The sequence below is a fragment of the Bombina bombina genome, chromosome 5 (assembly GCF_027579735.1).
Source record: "Bombina bombina isolate aBomBom1 chromosome 5, aBomBom1.pri, whole genome shotgun sequence".
Lineage (NCBI taxonomy): Eukaryota > Metazoa > Chordata > Amphibia > Anura > Bombinatoridae > Bombina > Bombina bombina.
In genome coordinates this window covers 88,162,084-88,179,763 of record NC_069503.1, presented here as the reverse complement: position 1 = coordinate 88,179,763, position 17,680 = coordinate 88,162,084, and the positions used below count along the sequence as shown (strand labels likewise).

The 17,680-nt window shown below is 37.9% G+C and overlaps 1 protein-coding gene across 1 annotated transcript; it reads left to right on the top strand.

The window, feature by feature from the left end:
* Window positions 1-1,050: 1,050 nt before the first annotated feature.
* Window positions 1,051-9,551, top strand: LOC128661343 (oocyte zinc finger protein XlCOF6-like). Its single transcript, XM_053715607.1, has 2 exons — window positions 1,051-1,104; window positions 5,871-9,551. The coding sequence occupies exons 1-2, from the start codon at window positions 1,051-1,053 to the stop codon at window positions 6,714-6,716; spliced, it is 900 nt and encodes a 299-aa protein (XP_053571582.1). The 3' UTR covers window positions 6,717-9,551.
* The last annotated feature ends 8,129 nt before the right edge of the window (window positions 9,552-17,680 follow it).

Genomic DNA, 17,680 nt, shown 5'->3' with positions numbered 1-17,680 from the left:
GAGTGTGGAAAAAGTTTTACACAAAAGGTTGAGCTGAAAAAGCATGAAATGATTCACACAGGGGAAAAGCCTTTCACATGTAGAGAGTGTGGAAAAGGTTTTACACAAAAGGGTGAACTGAAAAAGCATGAAACGAGTCACACCGTGGAAAAGCCTTTCACATGTACAGAATGTGGAAAAAGTTTTACACTAAAGAGAAGTCTGAAAACTCATGAAATGATTCACACAGGAAAAAAAGCCTTTCACATGTACAGAATGTGGGAAAAGTTTTACAAAAAAGAGTAATCTGAAAACTCATGAAAGGATTCACACAGGAGAAAAGCCTTTCACATGTACAGAATGTGGAAAAAGTTTTACACTAAAGAGAAGTCTGAAAACTCATGAAATGATTCACACAGGAAAAAAGCCTTTCACATGTACAGAATGTGGGAAAAGTTTTACAAAAAAGAGTAATCTGAAAACTCATGAAAGGATTCACACAGGAGAAAAGCCGTTCACATGTACAGAGTGTGGAAAAAGTTTTACACAAAAGGGTGATCTGAAAAATCATGAAACGAGTCACACAGGGGAAAAGCCTTTCACATGTACAGAATGTGGGAAAAGTTTTACACAAAAGAGTAATCTGAAAACTCATGAAATGATTCACATAGGAGAAAAGCCTTTCACATGTACAGAATGTGGGAAAAGTTTTACAGAAAAGAATCATCTGAAAACTCATGAAAGGATTCACACAGGAGAAAAGCCGTTCACATGTAGCGAGTGTGGAAAAAGTTTTACACAAAAGGGTGATCTAAAAATCATGAAACGAGTCAAACAGGGGAAAAGCCTTTCACATGTACAGAATGTGGGAAAAGTTTTACAGAAAAGAGTAAACTGAAAACTCATGAAATGATTCACATAGGAGAAAAGCCTTTCACATGTACAGAGTGTGGAGAAAGTTTTACAAAAAAGAGTAATCTGAAAACTCATGAAAGGATTCACACAGGAGAAATGCCTTTCACATGTACAGAGTGTGGAGAAAGTTTTACAAAAAGAGTAATCTGAAAACTCATGAAAGGATTCACACAGGAGAAATGCCTTTCACATGTAGAGAGTGTGGAAAAGGTTTTACACAAAAGGGTGATCTGAAAAAGCATGAAATTAGTCACACAGGGGAAAAGCCTTTCACATGTACAGAATGTGGGAAAAGTTTTACACAAAAGAGTAATCTGAAAACTCATGAAAGGATTCACAAGGGAAGAAACCTTTAAGATGTTTAGAAAGTAGGGTGCTAGTCCCAGACCAGATACCTGCAGAAATGTATAAAATTCTAAAAACAGAGATAGCGGATACATTAACTAATCTTTTTAATCGATATTACATATATACACAAAAAATGTCCAAATATTTTGCGGCATCTAATATAACGTTAATCTTGAAGAAAGATAAAAACCCTCTATATCCAGGATCTTATAGGCCCATATCTCTGCTCAACACAGACTATAAACTCCTAACACATATTATTGCTAATAGATTAAAACTGTGTCTTGAGCACATTATACATACAGACCAATCTGGTTTTATGTCCGGAAGATCTTCTATTAAAAACATGCGTAAAGTCACATTAGTACTCCAATATTATAGGGATAAGGTAGAGGGTCAAGCTCAGATCAACCAAGATGCTGCTTTAATTGCGGTCGACGCCGAAAAGGCATTCGACTCAATAATATGGGACCATATATATACATCCTTAGAAAAGTTCGGATTTTCTGGGCATTTTATTCAATTTATCAGGACACTGTATAATCATCCAATCTCTTCTATACTGATTAACGGTAGCCAGACAGATAATTTTATGCTGAATATGGGGACTAGACAGGGTTGCCCACTATCACCTTTATTATTTAATATTTCTATAGAACCGCTTGCTATTCTCTTGCGGGAAGACATAAGAGGTATTTCTTTCATGTAATTAGCAAGAGTCCATGAGCTAGTGACGTATGGGATATACATTCCTACCAGGAGGGGCAAAGTTTCCCAAACCTCAAAATGCCTATAAATACACCCCTCACCACACCCACAAATCAGTTTTACAAACTTTGCCTCCTATGGAGGTGGTGAAGTAAGTTTGTGCTAGATTCTACGTTGATATGTGCTCCGCAGCAGGTTGGAGCCCGGTTTTCCTCTCAGCGTGCAGTGAATGTCAGAGGGATGTGAGGAGAGTATTGCCTATTTGAATTCAATGATCTCCTTCTACGGGGTCTATTTCATAGGTTCTCTGTTATCGGTCGTAGAGATTCATCTCTTACCTCCCTTTTCAGATCGACGATATACTCTTATATATATACCATTACCTCTACTGATTTTCGTTTCAGTACTGGTTTGGCTTTCTACAACATGTAGATGAGTGTCCTGGGGTAAGTAAGTCTTATTTTCTGTGACACTCTAAGCCAGAGCTTTCCAAACTTTTCATGTTGGTGACACACTTTGTTAGACCTACATAATTTCGCGACACAGTAATTCAATTGTACTAGCAAAAAGGAGGTTAAACTAACTTGTTTTAAGAGATACGGACACATACATAAATTATATAATAACAAAATGCATTTACAAGTAACTGTATGTAAGTATGCGCAAGAATTAAAAAAAGTTTAATAACACCAATAGCTACTTACTATTTTAATGGGATGTTTGAGGTTGATGGGATGAACACAGTTTCGGAATATTTGGTGGAATATTAGCTAAAGACACTCGCATTTCATCATCAAGCATTTTTAAGCTTCCACTTCCTATCCATATATCAAGAGCAGGAGCAGCAATGCACTACTGGGAGCTAGCTGCAAAAAAATCCCACTGACTTCAGCTCAGCGTTTAAGCTGCTGCCCTCAGAGCTCTGAGTCTGACTACTGCCCACGCTGCAAACACACTGCTAACCCACTCACTGACTACACATGCAGTCACGAGCCAATTAAGGAGACTACACGTGCAGTCAGGAGCCAATGTGCCACCAAATCCGCCAATGGTAATAGTTTCAGTTCCCACTGAGCTGTGCCAATTGGTTAAGATGATCTGTGAACCACTAGGTATCAATCACGTGTCAACCATGTAGGTGGAAAGTCAGAATCCAAAAAACAATTTTAAAAAAATTATTTAAATTTAAAAAAAATTGTGCTGAAGCAGGGACACACCTACACACTGCTGCCGACACACTAGTGTGTCCCGACACACAGTTTGGAAAGCACTGCTCTAAGCTATGGTTGGGCACTTTTTTATAAAGTTCTAAATATATGTATTCAAACATTTATTTGCCTTGACTCAGGATGTTCAACATTCCTTATTTCAGACAGTCAGTTTCATTTTTGGGATAATGCATATGAATCAATCAATTTTTTTCTTACCTTAAAATTTGACTTTTTCCCTGTGGGCTGTTAGGCTCGCAGGGGCTGAAAATGCTTCATTTTATTGCGTCATTCTTGGCGCGGACTTTTTTGGCGCAAAATTTTTTTCTGTTTCCGGCGTCATACGTGTCGCCGGAAGTTGCGTCATTTTTGACATTCTTTTGCGCCAAAGGTGTCGGCGTTCCGGATGTGGCGTCATTTTTGGCGCCAAAAGCATTTAGGTACCAAATAATGTGGGCGTCTTTTTTGGCGCTAAAAAAATATGGGCGTCATTGTTGTCTCCACATTATTTAAGTCTCATTATTTATTGCTTCTGGTTGCTAGAAGCTTGTTCACTGGCATTTTTTCCCCATTCCTGAAACTGTCATTTAAGGAATTTGATCAATTTTGCTTTATATGTTGTTTTTTCTATTACATATTGCAAGATGTCCCACGTTGAAACTGAGTCAGAAGATACTTCTGGAAATTCGCTGCCTGGTGTATTTTATTTTTATCATCACACCTGAACCTTATATTATTGGTATTCTCTACCCTAACTAAAAGATTAACACTTTCACTAAGTAGCTTTCTACGCAGCACACTTTGTATTATCACTGCAAAGATAGAAGATTATTATACAAATTTATTTTATCATCACACCTTGAACCTCATATTATTGGTATTCTCTACCCCAACTAGAAGACAGAAGATTATTATATTATATTATTTTATTTTATTTTACCATCACATCTCATATAAGATTTAATATTGGTATTCTCGACCCCAACTAAATATAAATTAATGCAAAGGTCTTAGTTATATACATTTCCAGATTGCGGTCCAGCGCCCCTTCCTACCCCACTATAATCTAAAAAATACTACTCCCCCTCTGTCCTTTTAGACAGATCATGTCCAACTACCTAACCTCACCCCCAGACCTGGTTCATTACTCAGAACACCTGCAACTCCACCTTCCCTGCCCTGACCTCGCTCATGGAACACCCATAACTACACTGATGCCTTTCTTGTTCCCATGTGTGAAACACCCACAACTTCCCCAGTGTTCCCCACACCAGAACCACCACTGATTTGTGTGTTTAATTTTACAGTGACTACTATTATTATTATTATTAAACTAATAAAGTTTTTGGTTGTTTATATAAATAAAACAACCACACCCTCTCAAAACATCTCACTTATTATTAGTCTGTGATGATTAAGACATCATGTTCTCACCCAACTGGTTGAGTATGAGCCGGGCAGAGCTGTATGTGCAGTTGCTTGTGTAATGTTAAATGAGGATGGTGGATGCACTTCTCTTGCCCAGAATACAGATGTACTTGTTCCCTGGCAGAGAACATTATCCACACGCACCTTGTTTAATGCAGCCGTATAACTCGTTTTCATCAGTAATTTAGATTACTATGATGTAGTAATGTTTACATTCTATGTCATCCTTTTTTAATTTGTGATTACAAGTAAATAAATTTAAAAATACAAAAAGGAAGACATTTTTGAATATAAAAAAATGTTGTTTTTTTATTGAGATGGATTATATTATAAAGAATAAACATTCTTATTTTAATTTATTCCATTTCTTTTTATGTAGACAAACACCTGAATAGTTCATATCCATCCTTCACTACAGAAAGCATCAGAATGATACTGCAAACTCCAATAGTCTTAGACACCAATGTTTATTAACAAACATTGGGGATATCACAGCAGATATTTAAAGGAGATGTTGAATTGGCAGGAACTGGGCAGAAATCATTATGTACAAAGAGTAATTTAGTCATCAAACCAGAGGACAACATTTATGACTTATCTAGTGAAATTATTATCCCAGAGGATAAACCACACACATTTACTGAGTTTTCAAAACACATTAAAGAAGAAACATTTTTACAGTCTAGCCAAATGATTCATACAAAGGAGCAACCATTCAAATCTACAGAATGTGAGAAAAGCTTTAGATGGAAATCTAATCTACTAGAGCACCACAAACCACACACATGTAATGAGTGCGGCGAATGTTTTTTACATGAATGAATCATCTGAAAAGTCATAAAAAGATTAACACAGGAGAAAAGCTTCTCACATGTACAGAGTGTGGAAAATGTTTTCCACATATGAGTAAACTGAAAACTCATGAAAGGATTCACACAGGGGAAAAGCCGTTCACATGTACAGAATGTGGGAAAAGTTTTACAGTAAAGAGTTATCTTGAAACTCATGAAAGGATTCACACAGGAGAAAAGCCGTTCACATGTACAGAGTGTGGAAAAAGTTTTACACAAAAGGTTGAGCTGAAAAAGCATGAAATGATTCACACAGGGGAAAAGCCTTTCACATGTAGAGAGTGTGGAAAAGGTTTTACACAAAAGGGTGAACTGAAAAAGCATGAAACGAGTCACACCGTGGAAAAGCCTTTCACATGTACAGAATGTGGAAAAAGTTTTACACTAAAGAGAAGTCTGAAAACTCATGAAATGATTCACACAGGAAAAAAAGCCTTTCACATGTACAGAATGTGGGAAAAGTTTTACAAAAAAGAGTAATCTGAAAACTCAAGAAAGGATTCACACAGGAGAAAAGCCTTTCACATGTACAGAATGTGGAAAAAGTTTTACATTAAAGAGAAGTCTGAAAACTCATGAAATGATTCACACAGGAAAAAAGCCTTTCACATGTACAGAATGTGGGAAAAGTTTTACAAAAAAGAGTAATCTGAAAACTCATGAAAGGATTCACACAGGAGAAAAGCCGTTCACATGTACAGAGTGTGGAAAAAGTTTTACACAAAAGGGTGATCTGAAAAATCATGAAACGAGTCACACAGGGGAAAAGCCTTTCACATGTACAGAATGTGGGAAAAGTTTTACACAAAAGAGTAATCTGAAAACTCATGAAATGATTCACATAGGAGAAAAGCCTTTCACATGTACAGAATGTGGGAAAAGTTTTACAGAAAAGAATCATCTGAAAACTCATGAAAGGATTCACACAGGAGAAAAGCCGTTCACATGTAGCGAGTGTGGAAAAAGTTTTACACAAAAGGGTGATCTGAAAAATCATGAAACGAGTCACACAGGGGAAAAGCCTTTCACATGTACAGAATGTGGGAAAAGTTTTACAGAAAAGAGTAAACTGAAAACTCATGAAATGATTCACATAGGAGAAAAGCCTTTCACATGTAGAGAGTGTGGAAAAGGTTTTACACAAAAGGGTGATCTGAAAAAGCATGAAATTAGTCACACAGGGGAAAAGCCTTTCACATGTACAGAATGTGGGAAAAGTTTTACACAAAAGAGTAATCTGAAAACTCATGAAAGGATTCACAAGGGAAGAAACCTTTAAGATGTTTAGAAAGTAGGGTGCTAGGCCCAGACCAGATACCTGCAGAAATGTATAAAATTCTAAAAACAGAGATAGCGGATACATTAACTAATCTTTTTAATCGATATTACATATATACACAAAAAATGTCCAAATATTTTGCGGCATCTAATATAACGTTAATCTTGAAGAAAGATAAAAACCCTCTATATCCAGGATCTTATAGGCCCATATCTCTGCTCAACACAGACTATAAACTCCTAACACATATTATTGCTAATAGATTAAAACTGTGTCTTGAGCACATTATACATACAGACCAATCTGGTTTTATGTCCGGAAGATCTTCTATTAAAAACATGCGTAAAGTCACATTAGTACTCCAATATTATAGGGATAAGGTAGAGGGTCAAGCTCAGATCAACCAAGATGCTGCTTTAATTGCGGTCGACGCCGAAAAGGCATTCGACTCAATAATATGGGACCATATATATACATCCTTAGAAAAGTTCGGATTTTCTGGGCATTTTATTCAATTTATCAGGACACTGTATAATCATCCAATCTCTTCTATACTGATTAACGGTAGCCAGACAGATAATTTTATGCTGAATATGGGGACTAGACAGGGTTGCCCACTATCACCTTTATTATTTAATATTTCTATAGAACCGCTTGCTATTCTCTTGCGGGAAGACATAAGAGGTATTTCTTTCATGTAATTAGCAAGAGTCCATGAGCTAGTGACGTATGGGATATACATTCCTACCAGGAGGGGCAAAGTTTCCCAAACCTCAAAATGCCTATAAATACACCCCTCACCACACCCACAAATCAGTTTTACAAACTTTGCCTCCTATGGAGGTGGTGAAGTAAGTTTGTGCTAGATTCTACGTTGATATGTGCTCCGCAGCAGGTTGGAGCCCGGTTTTCCTCTCAGCGTGCAGTGAATGTCAGAGGGATGTGAGGAGAGTATTGCCTATTTGAATTCAATGATCTCCTTCTACGGGGTCTATTTCATAGGTTCTCTGTTATCGGTCGTAGAGATTCATCTCTTACCTCCCTTTTCAGATCGACGATATACTCTTATATATATACCATTACCTCTACTGATTTTCGTTTCAGTACTGGTTTGGCTTTCTACAACATGTAGATGAGTGTCCTGGGGTAAGTAAGTCTTATTTTCTGTGACACTCTTAAGCCAGAGCTTTCCAAACTTTTCATGTTGGTGACACACTTTGTTAGACCTACATAATTTCGCGACACAGTAATTCAATTGTACTAGCAAAAAGGAGGTTAAACTAACTTGTTTTAAGAGATACGGACACATACATAAATTATATAATAACAAAATGCATTTACAAGTAACTGTATGTAAGTATGCGCAAGAATTAAAAAAAGTTTAATAACACCAATAGCTACTTACTATTTTAATGGGATGTTTGAGGTTGATGGGATGAACACAGTTTCGGAATATTTGGTGGAATATTAGCTAAAGACACTCGCATTTCATCATCAAGCATTTTTAAGCTTCCACTTCCTATCCATATATCAAGAGCAGGAGCAGCAATGCACTACTGGGAGCTAGCTGCAAAAAAATCCCACTGACTTCAGCTCAGCGTTTAAGCTGCTGCCCTCAGAGCTCTGAGTCTGACTACTGCCCACGCTGCAAACACACTGCTAACCCACTCACTGACTACACATGCAGTCACGAGCCAATTAAGGAGACTACACGTGCAGTCAGGAGCCAATGTGCCACCAAATCCGCCAATGGTAATAGTTTCAGTTCCCACTGAGCTGTGCCAATTGGTTAAGATGATCTGTGAACCACTAGGTATCAATCACGTGTCAACCATGTAGGTGGAAAGTCAGAATCCAAAAAACAATTTTAAAAAAATTATTTAAATTTAAAAAAAATTGTGCTGAAGCAGGGACACACCTACACACTGCTGCCGACACACTAGTGTGTCCCGACACACAGTTTGGAAAGCACTGCTCTAAGCTATGGTTGGGCACTTTTTTATAAAGTTCTAAATATATGTATTCAAACATTTATTTGCCTTGACTCAGGATGTTCAACATTCCTTATTTCAGACAGTCAGTTTCATTTTTGGGATAATGCATATGAATCAATCAATTTTTTTCTTACCTTAAAATTTGACTTTTTCCCTGTGGGCTGTTAGGCTCGCGGGGGCTGAAAATGCTTCATTTTATTGCGTCATTCTTGGCGCGGACTTTTTTGGCGCAAAATTTTTTTCTGTTTCCGGCGTCATACGTGTCGCCGGAAGTTGCGTCATTTTTGACGTTCTTTTGCGCCAAAGGTGTCGGCGTTCCGGATGTGGCGTCATTTTTGGCGCCAAAAGCATTTAGGCACCAAATAATGTGGGCGTCTTTTTTGGCGCTAAAAAAATATGGGCGTCATTGTTGTCTCCACATTATTTAAGTCTCATTATTTATTGCTTCTGGTTGCTAGAAGCTTGTTCACTGGCATTTTTTCCCCATTCCTGAAACTGTCATTTAAGGAATTTGATCAATTTTGCTTTATATGTTGATTTTTCTATTACATATTGCAAGATGTCCCACGTTGAAACTGAGTCAGAAGATACTTCTGGAAATTCGCTGCCTGGTGCTGGAGCTACCAAAGCTAAGTGTATCTGCTGTAAACTTATGGTATCTGTTCCTCCAGCTGTTGTTTGTACTGATTGTCATGACAAACTTGTTAATGCATATAATATTTCCTTTAGTACTGTTACATTACCTGTTGCTGTTCCGTCAACATCTAATGCTCAGAGTGTTCCTGATAACATAAGAGATTTTGTTTCTAAATCCATTAAGAAGGCTATGTCTGTTATTCCTCCTTCTAGTAAACTTAAAAAGTCTTTTAAAACTTCTCATTTTTCAGATGAATTTTTAAATGAACATCATCATTCTGATTCTGATAATGGTTCTTCTGGTTCAGAGGATTCTGTCTCAGAGGTTGATGCTGATAAATCTTCATATTTATTTAAAATGGAATTTATTCGTTCTTTACTTAAAGAAGTCCTAATTGCATTAGAAATAGAGGTTTCTAGTCCTCTTGATACTAAATCTAAACGTTTAGATAAGGTTTTTAAATCTCCTGTAGTTATTCCAGAAGTTTTTCCTGTCCCTGATGCTATTTCTGAAGTAATTTCCAGGGAATGGAATAATTTGGGTAATTCATTTACTCCTTCTAAACGTTTTAAGCAATTATATCCTGTGCCATCTGACAGATTAGAGTTTTGGGACAAAATCCCTAAGGTTGATGGGGCTGTCTCTACTCTTGCTAAGCATACTACTATTCCTACGGCAGATGGTACTTCCTTTAAGGATCCTTTAGATAGGAAAATTGAATCCTTTCTAAGAAAAGCTTACTTGTGTTCAGGTAATCTTCTTAGACCTGCTATATCTTTAGTGGATGTTGCTGCAGCTTCAACTTTTTGGTTAGAAGCTTTAGCGCAACAAGTAACAGATCATAATTCTCATAGCATTATTAATCTTCTTCAACATGCTAATAATTTTATTTGTGATGCCATTTTTGATATCATTAGAGTTGATGTCAGGTATATGTCTCTAGCTATTTTAGCTAGAAGAGCTTTATGGCTTAAAACTTGGAATGCTGATATGTCTTCCAAATCTACTCTGCTTTCCCTTTCTTTCCAGGGTAATAAATTATTTGGTTCTCAGTTGGATTCTATTATCTCAACTGTTACTGGAGGGAAAGGAACTTTTTTACCACAGGATAAAAAATCTAAAGGTAAATTTAGGTCTAATAATCGTTTTCGTTCCTTTCGTCACAACAAGGAACAAAAGCCTGATCCTTCATCCTCAGGAGCAGTATCAGTTTGGAAACCATCTCCAGTCTGGAATAAATCCAAGCCTTTTAGAAAACCTAAGCCAGCTCCTAAGTCCACATGAAGGTGCGGCCCTCATTCCAGCTCAGCTGGTAGGGGGCAGATTACGTTTTTTCAAAGAAATTTGGATCAATTCCGTTCACAATCTTTGGATTCAGAACATTGTTTCAGAAGGGTACAGAATTGGCTTCAAGATAAGGCCTCCTGCAAAAAGATTTTTTCTTTTCCGTGTCCCAGTAAACCCAGCGAAGGCTCAAGCATTTCTGAAATGTGTTTCAGATCTAGAGTTGGCTGGAGTAATTATGCCAGTTCCCGTTCTGGAACAGGGGCTGGGGTTTTATTCAAATCTCTTCATTGTACCAAAGAAGGAGAATTCCTTCAGACCAGTTCTGGATCTAAAAATATTGAATCGTTATGTAAGGATACCAACATTCAAAATGGTAACTGTAAGGATTATCCTGCCTTTTGTTCAGCAAGGGCATTATATGTCTACAATAGATTTACAGGATGCATATCTGCATATTCCGATTCATCCAGATCACTATCAGTTTCTGAGATTCTCTTTCCTAGACAAGCATTATCAGTTTGTGGCTCTACCATTTGGCCTAGCAACAGCTCCAAGAATTTTTACAAAGGTTCTCGGTGCCCTTCTCTCTGTAATCAGAGAACAGGGTATTGTGGTATTTCCTTATTTGGACGATATCTTGGTACTTGCTCAGTCTTCACATTTAGCAGAATCTCATACGAATCGACTTGTGTTGTTTCTTCAAGATCATGGTTGGAGGATCAATTTACCAAAAAGTTCATTGATTCCTCAGACAAGGGTAACCTTTTTAGGTTTCCAGATAGATTCAGTGTCCATGACTCTGTCTTTGACAGACAAGAGACGTCTAAAATTGATATCAGCTTGTCGAAACCTTCAGTCACAATCATTCCCTTCGGTAGCCTTATGCATGGAAATTCTAGGTCTTATGACTGCTGCATCGGACGCGATCCCCTTTGCTCGTTTTCACATGCGACCTCTTCAGCTCTGTATGCTGAACCAATGGTGCAGGGATTACACAAAGATATCTCAATTAATATCTTTAAAACCGATTGTACGACACTCTCTGTCATGGTGGACAGATCACCATTGTTTAGTTCAGGGGGCTTCTTTTGTTCTTCCGACCTGGACTGTAATTTCAACAGATGCAAGTCTTACAGGTTGGGGAGCTGTGTGGGGGTCTCTGACAGCACAAGGGGTTTGGGAATCTCAGGAGGTGAGATTACCGATCAATATTTTGGAACTCCGTGCAATTTTCAGAGCTCTTCAGTCATGGCCTCTTCTAAAGAGAGAATCGTTCATTTGTTTTCAGACAGACAATGTCACAACTGTGGCATACATCAATCATCAAGGAGGGACTCACAGTCCTCTGGCTATGAAAGAAGTATCTTGAATTCTGGTTTGGGCGGAATCCAGCTCCTGTCTAGTTTCTGCGGTTCATATCCCAGGTATAGACAATTGGGAAGCGGATTATCTCAGTCGCCAAACGTTACATCCGTGCGAATGGTCTCTTCACCCAGAGGTATTTCTTCAGATTGTTCAAATGTGGGGACTTCCAGAAATAGATCTGATGGCCTCTCATCTAAACAAGAAACTTCCCAGGTATCTGTCCAGATCCAGGGATCCTCAAGCGGAAGCAGTGGATGCATTGTCACTTCCTTGGAAGTATCATCCTGCCTATATCTTTCCGCCTCTAGTTCTTCTTCCAAGAGTAATCTCCAAGATTCTGAAGGAATGCTCGTTTGTTCTGCTGGTGGCTCCAGCATGGCCTCACAGGTTTTGGTATGCGGATCTTGTCCGGATGGCCTCTTGCCAACCGTGGACTCTTCCGTTAAGACCAGACCTTCTGTCGCAAGGTCCTTTTTTCCATCAGGATCTCAAATCCTTAAATTTAAAGGTATGGAGATTGAACGCTTGATTCTTAGTCAAAGAGGTTTCTCTGACTCTGTGATTAATACTATGTTACAGGCTCGTAAATCCGTATCTAGGGAGATATATTATAGAGTCTGGAAGACTTATATTTCTTGGTGTCTTTCTCATCATTTTTCCTGGCATTCTTTTAGAATTCCGAGAATTTTACAGTTTCTTCAGGATGGTTTGGATAAAGGTTTGTCTGCAAGTTCCTTGAAAGGACAAATCTCTGCTCTTTCTGTTCTTTTTCACAGAAAGATTGCTAATCTTCCTGATATTCATTGTTTTGTACAAGCTTTGGTTCGTATAAAACCTGTCATTAAGTCAATTTCTCCTCCTTGGAGTTTGAATTTGGTTCTGGGGGCTCTTCAAGCTCCTCCATTTGAACCTATGCATTCATTGCACATTAAATTACTTTCTTGGAAAGTTTTGTTCCTTTTGGCCATCTCTTCTGCCAGAAGAGTTTCTGAATTATCTGCTCTTTCTTGTGAGTCTCCTTTTCTGATTTTTCATCAGGATAAGGCGGTGTTGCGAACTTCTTTTAAATTTTTACCTAAGGTTGTGAATTCTAACAACATTAGTAGAGAAATTGTGGTTCCTTCATTATGTCCTAATCCTAAAAATTCTAAGGAGAAATCATTGCATTCTTTGGATGTAGTTAGAGCTTTGAAATATTATGTTGAAGCTACTAAAAATTTCCGAAAGACTTCTAGTCTATTTGTTATCTTTTCCGGTTCTAGGAAAGGTCAGAAGGCCTCTGCCATTTCTTTGGCATCTTGGTTGAAATCTTTAATTCATCATGCTTATGTCGAGTCGGGTAAAACTCCGCCTCAAAGGATTACAGCTCATTCTACTAGGTCAGTTTCTACTTCCTGGGCGTTTAGGAATGAAGCTTCGGTTGATCAGATTTGCAAAGCAGCAACTTGGTCTTCTTTGCATACTTTTACTAAATTCTACCATTTTGATGTGTTTTCTTCTTCTGAAGCAGTTTTTGGTAGAAAAGTACTTCAGGCAGCTGTTTCAGTTTGAATCTTCTGCTTAGATTTTCAGTTTTTTTCTTTATAAGATTTAAACTTTATTTTTGGGTGTGGATTTTTTTCAGCGGAATTGGCTGTCTTTATTTTATCCCTCCCTCTCTAGTGACTCTTGCGTGGAAGATCCACAACTTGGGTAGTCATTATCCCATACGTCACTAGCTCATGGACTCTTGCTAATTACATGAAAGAAAACATAATTTATGTAAGAACTTACCTGATAAATTCATTTCTTTCATATTAGCAAGAGTCCATGAGGCCCACCCTTTTTGTGGTGGTTATGATTTTTTTTGTATAAAGCACAATTATTCCAATTCCTTATATTTATGCTTCGCACTTTTTTCTTATCACCCCACTTCTTGGCTATTCGTTAAACTGATTTGTGGGTGTGGTGAAGGGTGTATTTATAGGCATTTTGAGGTTTGGGAAACTTTGCCCCTCCTGGTAGGAATGTATATCCCATACGTCACTAGCTCATGGACTCTTGCTAATTACATGAAAGAAATACCTCTTATGTCTTCCCGCAAGAGAATAGCAAGCGGTTCTATAGAAATATTAAATAATAAAGGTGATAGTGGGCAACCCTGTCTAGTCCCCATATTCAGCATAAAATTATCTGTCTGGCTACCGTTAATCAGTATAGAAGAGATTGGATGATTTTCTTTAGGAGGACAAAAAATTGTTTTACTATTATATACAGATGATTTGTTGTTATTTACGGAAAATACAAAACAAAATATACCAAAGGCCCTAGATATTATGAAGACATTTGGTTCCTTTTCGGGATATAAAGTTAATACCAGTAAGTCTGAAATTCTATGGATCCATAAAAATAGGAATAGTATTAAAGACTGTATATTAAAAATGACTTTATCTATTAAATATCTAGGGATACATCTACATGTCGATACTAAACAATGGTACAGACTGAATTTCATACCTTTTTTCAGAAAAGCAATCGCAAAGCTAGAGAGATGGAAAGCCTTTCCTATCTCCATTTCAGCTAAGGTTATGATTATAAAAACTATCTTGTTCCCGCAATTAATGTATATTTTACAGAATGTTCCGTTATTTATACATAATCAAGACATTAAAAAAATTCAATAAAGAATGTGCCATCTTTCTATGGGGTAAGAGGAGACACATGCTGACTATAGAAAAGTTAGCATGTAATATGGAAGAGGGAGGATTAGCCCTTTCCGGATATTAAAAAATACAACATAGTAACGTTAGCACGTTTTGCGGTAGATTGGATAACCAAAGCGAACTACCTCACGTCTCTACCATTAGAGGAGGGACTGATCTCTCCATTTCTACTAAAAGCAATATTGCATTGTCCAGCTACACAACTCCCAAAACATATAAAAAATATAAATACAATATATAATATGGTGGTTGCTTGGCAAAAATTAAATACAGCTTTAAACGTAAATTTTGAAGTATCTCCTTATCTGCCGATTGGGGGGAACCCAAAATTCTTACCTGGCCTATCGGCCGCGGTATTTAAATTATGGTCAAATAAAGGATTGAGCTATGTTCATCAATGCTTTGATAATATGCAACAAGTGAAATCCTTTGAAGCAATGTCTAGAGAGTGTAATCTATCTAGTAAGAGTTTTTTTGCGTATTTGCAGATTTGACATTTTATACAAGGGCTCAAAAGAAATGGTAGGGAAACACTGGAAGGGACTAAAATTGTGTCCTACATGAGCATGTATAAAATAGGAAATCATAATATATCCTTATTATATAAGATCATGTTGGCAAAACAAGGGCAATTAGTCTCATAATTTGATCTTAAAGAACTGGAAAAATAAAGTAGCCCCAACAATAGGGAGCTTCTCACATGCTATATATTACCAAATTCTTTTTGAACAATTTACCATATCATCTATACATAATAAAAAAATTAAGGTCTTTTTTTTCAAAATGGTTGAGGGTTATCTTATCCCTTAACAATACAATTTACTTTGACATCTTACTATCAGAAGTCGGAATGTTTCCAACAATTAATTTTACATAATATTTTTCCAGTGGAATGGTACTAGTGTCCTCTAGACATAATGGAACTGGAAGCGACGGGGGGGTTCCTTGGTGGGGTCCTTTTTTTTTTTTTTTCTCCTTTCTGTTGAACTGGTTTGTTTTTACGTTATAGTGCTGGTTGGTAGAAGAAATATCAAAATATTTCAATAGTATATGTGGATGTCTCAAGAAGGATTCTGATTTAGATTTTCAGTCACAAAACTAAGTACTGGACATAGATATTTCAAGGACATATGCAAGATAGGTAGAGTAGAGGAGGAAAACTGTAATCTACTAGTTTAGATTATAATGTGAGTATAATAGGAGGAGACTGAGTTTTGTGTTTCATGCCTCCTATCTTGTGTTTAATGAAGCTATAACTAGACATATGTCATGACCTGCATGTCTAATACGATGTATAGGTGATGCATGTATGAAGTGTTTAACATACTGAAATTCATTGTAAAATTTAAAAACTTGAATAGATATATGCTCCTATAAACTCTATCAAGAGAGGATTTTAGTTTTAACTTGTGTTAGGTTATTATTGTTTAGTTTGTTTTCTGTTGTTTGTTTTTTGTGTTGCGTTTAAAATATATAAAAATTCCATCGATGTGAGGTATCGGTAACTATTGATTAATATTAATATATGCCTAATTGCGCCTGTTTTTTCTTTTTTTTGTACAATGTATGATATTTGGCCCTGCGTGGCGCAATGATATCTAATCTGGTATGCCTGTATTCATTGATGGATATAAATAAAATTATAAAAAAAAAAAAAAAAGAAAGTAGGGTGCTACCTATCTGACACTTTGCAAATGTGCGTGGTTGAGCATGTGGTTAGGGGTGTGGCTTCACATGACCTTAACCCCTTAACGACCGAGGACGTGCAGGGTACGTCCTAAAAAAAAAGGCAGTTAACGCCTGAGGACGTACCCTGCACATCCTAGGTGTGGAAAGCAGCTGGAAGCGATCCTGCTCGCTTCCAGCTGCTTTCCGGTTATTGCAGTGATGCCTCGATATGGAGGCATCCTGCAATAACCTTGTACGGCCATCCGATGCAGAGAGAGCCACTCTGTGGCCCTCTCTGCACCGGACATCGATGGCCGGTATCGTTGGTGGGTGAGAGCCTGTGTGGGAGGCGGGTGGCGGCCATCGATGGCCCTGGTTATGTGGTGGGGGGCAGGATCGTGGGCGGGAAAGGCTGGGGGCATGCACGGGAGGGCTGACGCGTGCACGGGGAGGGAGCGGGTGGCAACCGCTACACTACAGAAAAAGTTTTAGTATAATTGTTAAAAAAGGGGGAAAAAGTTGTAAAAAAAAAAAGATCAGGCAGGTGGTGGGGGTTTGTCTGGGGGGGGGGGTACACTACAGAAAGCTACACTACAGAAAGCAAAAAAAACCTAAAAACCTTTTTTTTTGCAAAATGGGTACTGGCAGATAGCTGCCAGTACCCAAGATGGCCCCCAATAGGGCAGATGGGGAGGGTTAGAGAGCTGTTTTGGGGGGGATCAGGGAGGTTGGGGGCTAAGGGGGGATGCTACACCACAGCATATGTAAATATGCAAAAAAAAACAACTTTTATTTTAGTACTGGCAGACTTTCTGCCAGTACTTAAGATTGCGGGGACAATTGTGGGGTGGGGGGAGGGAAGGGAGCTGTTTGGGAGGGATCAGGGGGTCTGATGTGTCAGGTGAGAGGCTGATCTCTACACTAAAGATAAAATTAACCCTGCAAGCTCCCTACAAACTACCTAATTAACCCCTTCACTGCTAGCCATAATACACGTGTGATGCGCAGCAGCATTTAGCGGCCTTCTAATTACCAGAAAGCAACGCCAAAGTCATATATGTCTGCTATTTCTGAACAAAGGGGATCCCAGAGAAGTATTTACAACCATTTGTGCCATAATTGCTCAAGCTGTTTGTAAATTTCAGTGAGAAACCTAAAACTGTGAAAAATTTTACGTTTTTTTTTTAAATTTGATCGCATTTGGCGGTAAAATGGTGGCATGAAATATACCAAAATGGGCCTAGATCAATACTTTGGGTTGTCTACTACACTACACTAAAGCTAAAATTAACCCTACAAGCTCCCTAATTA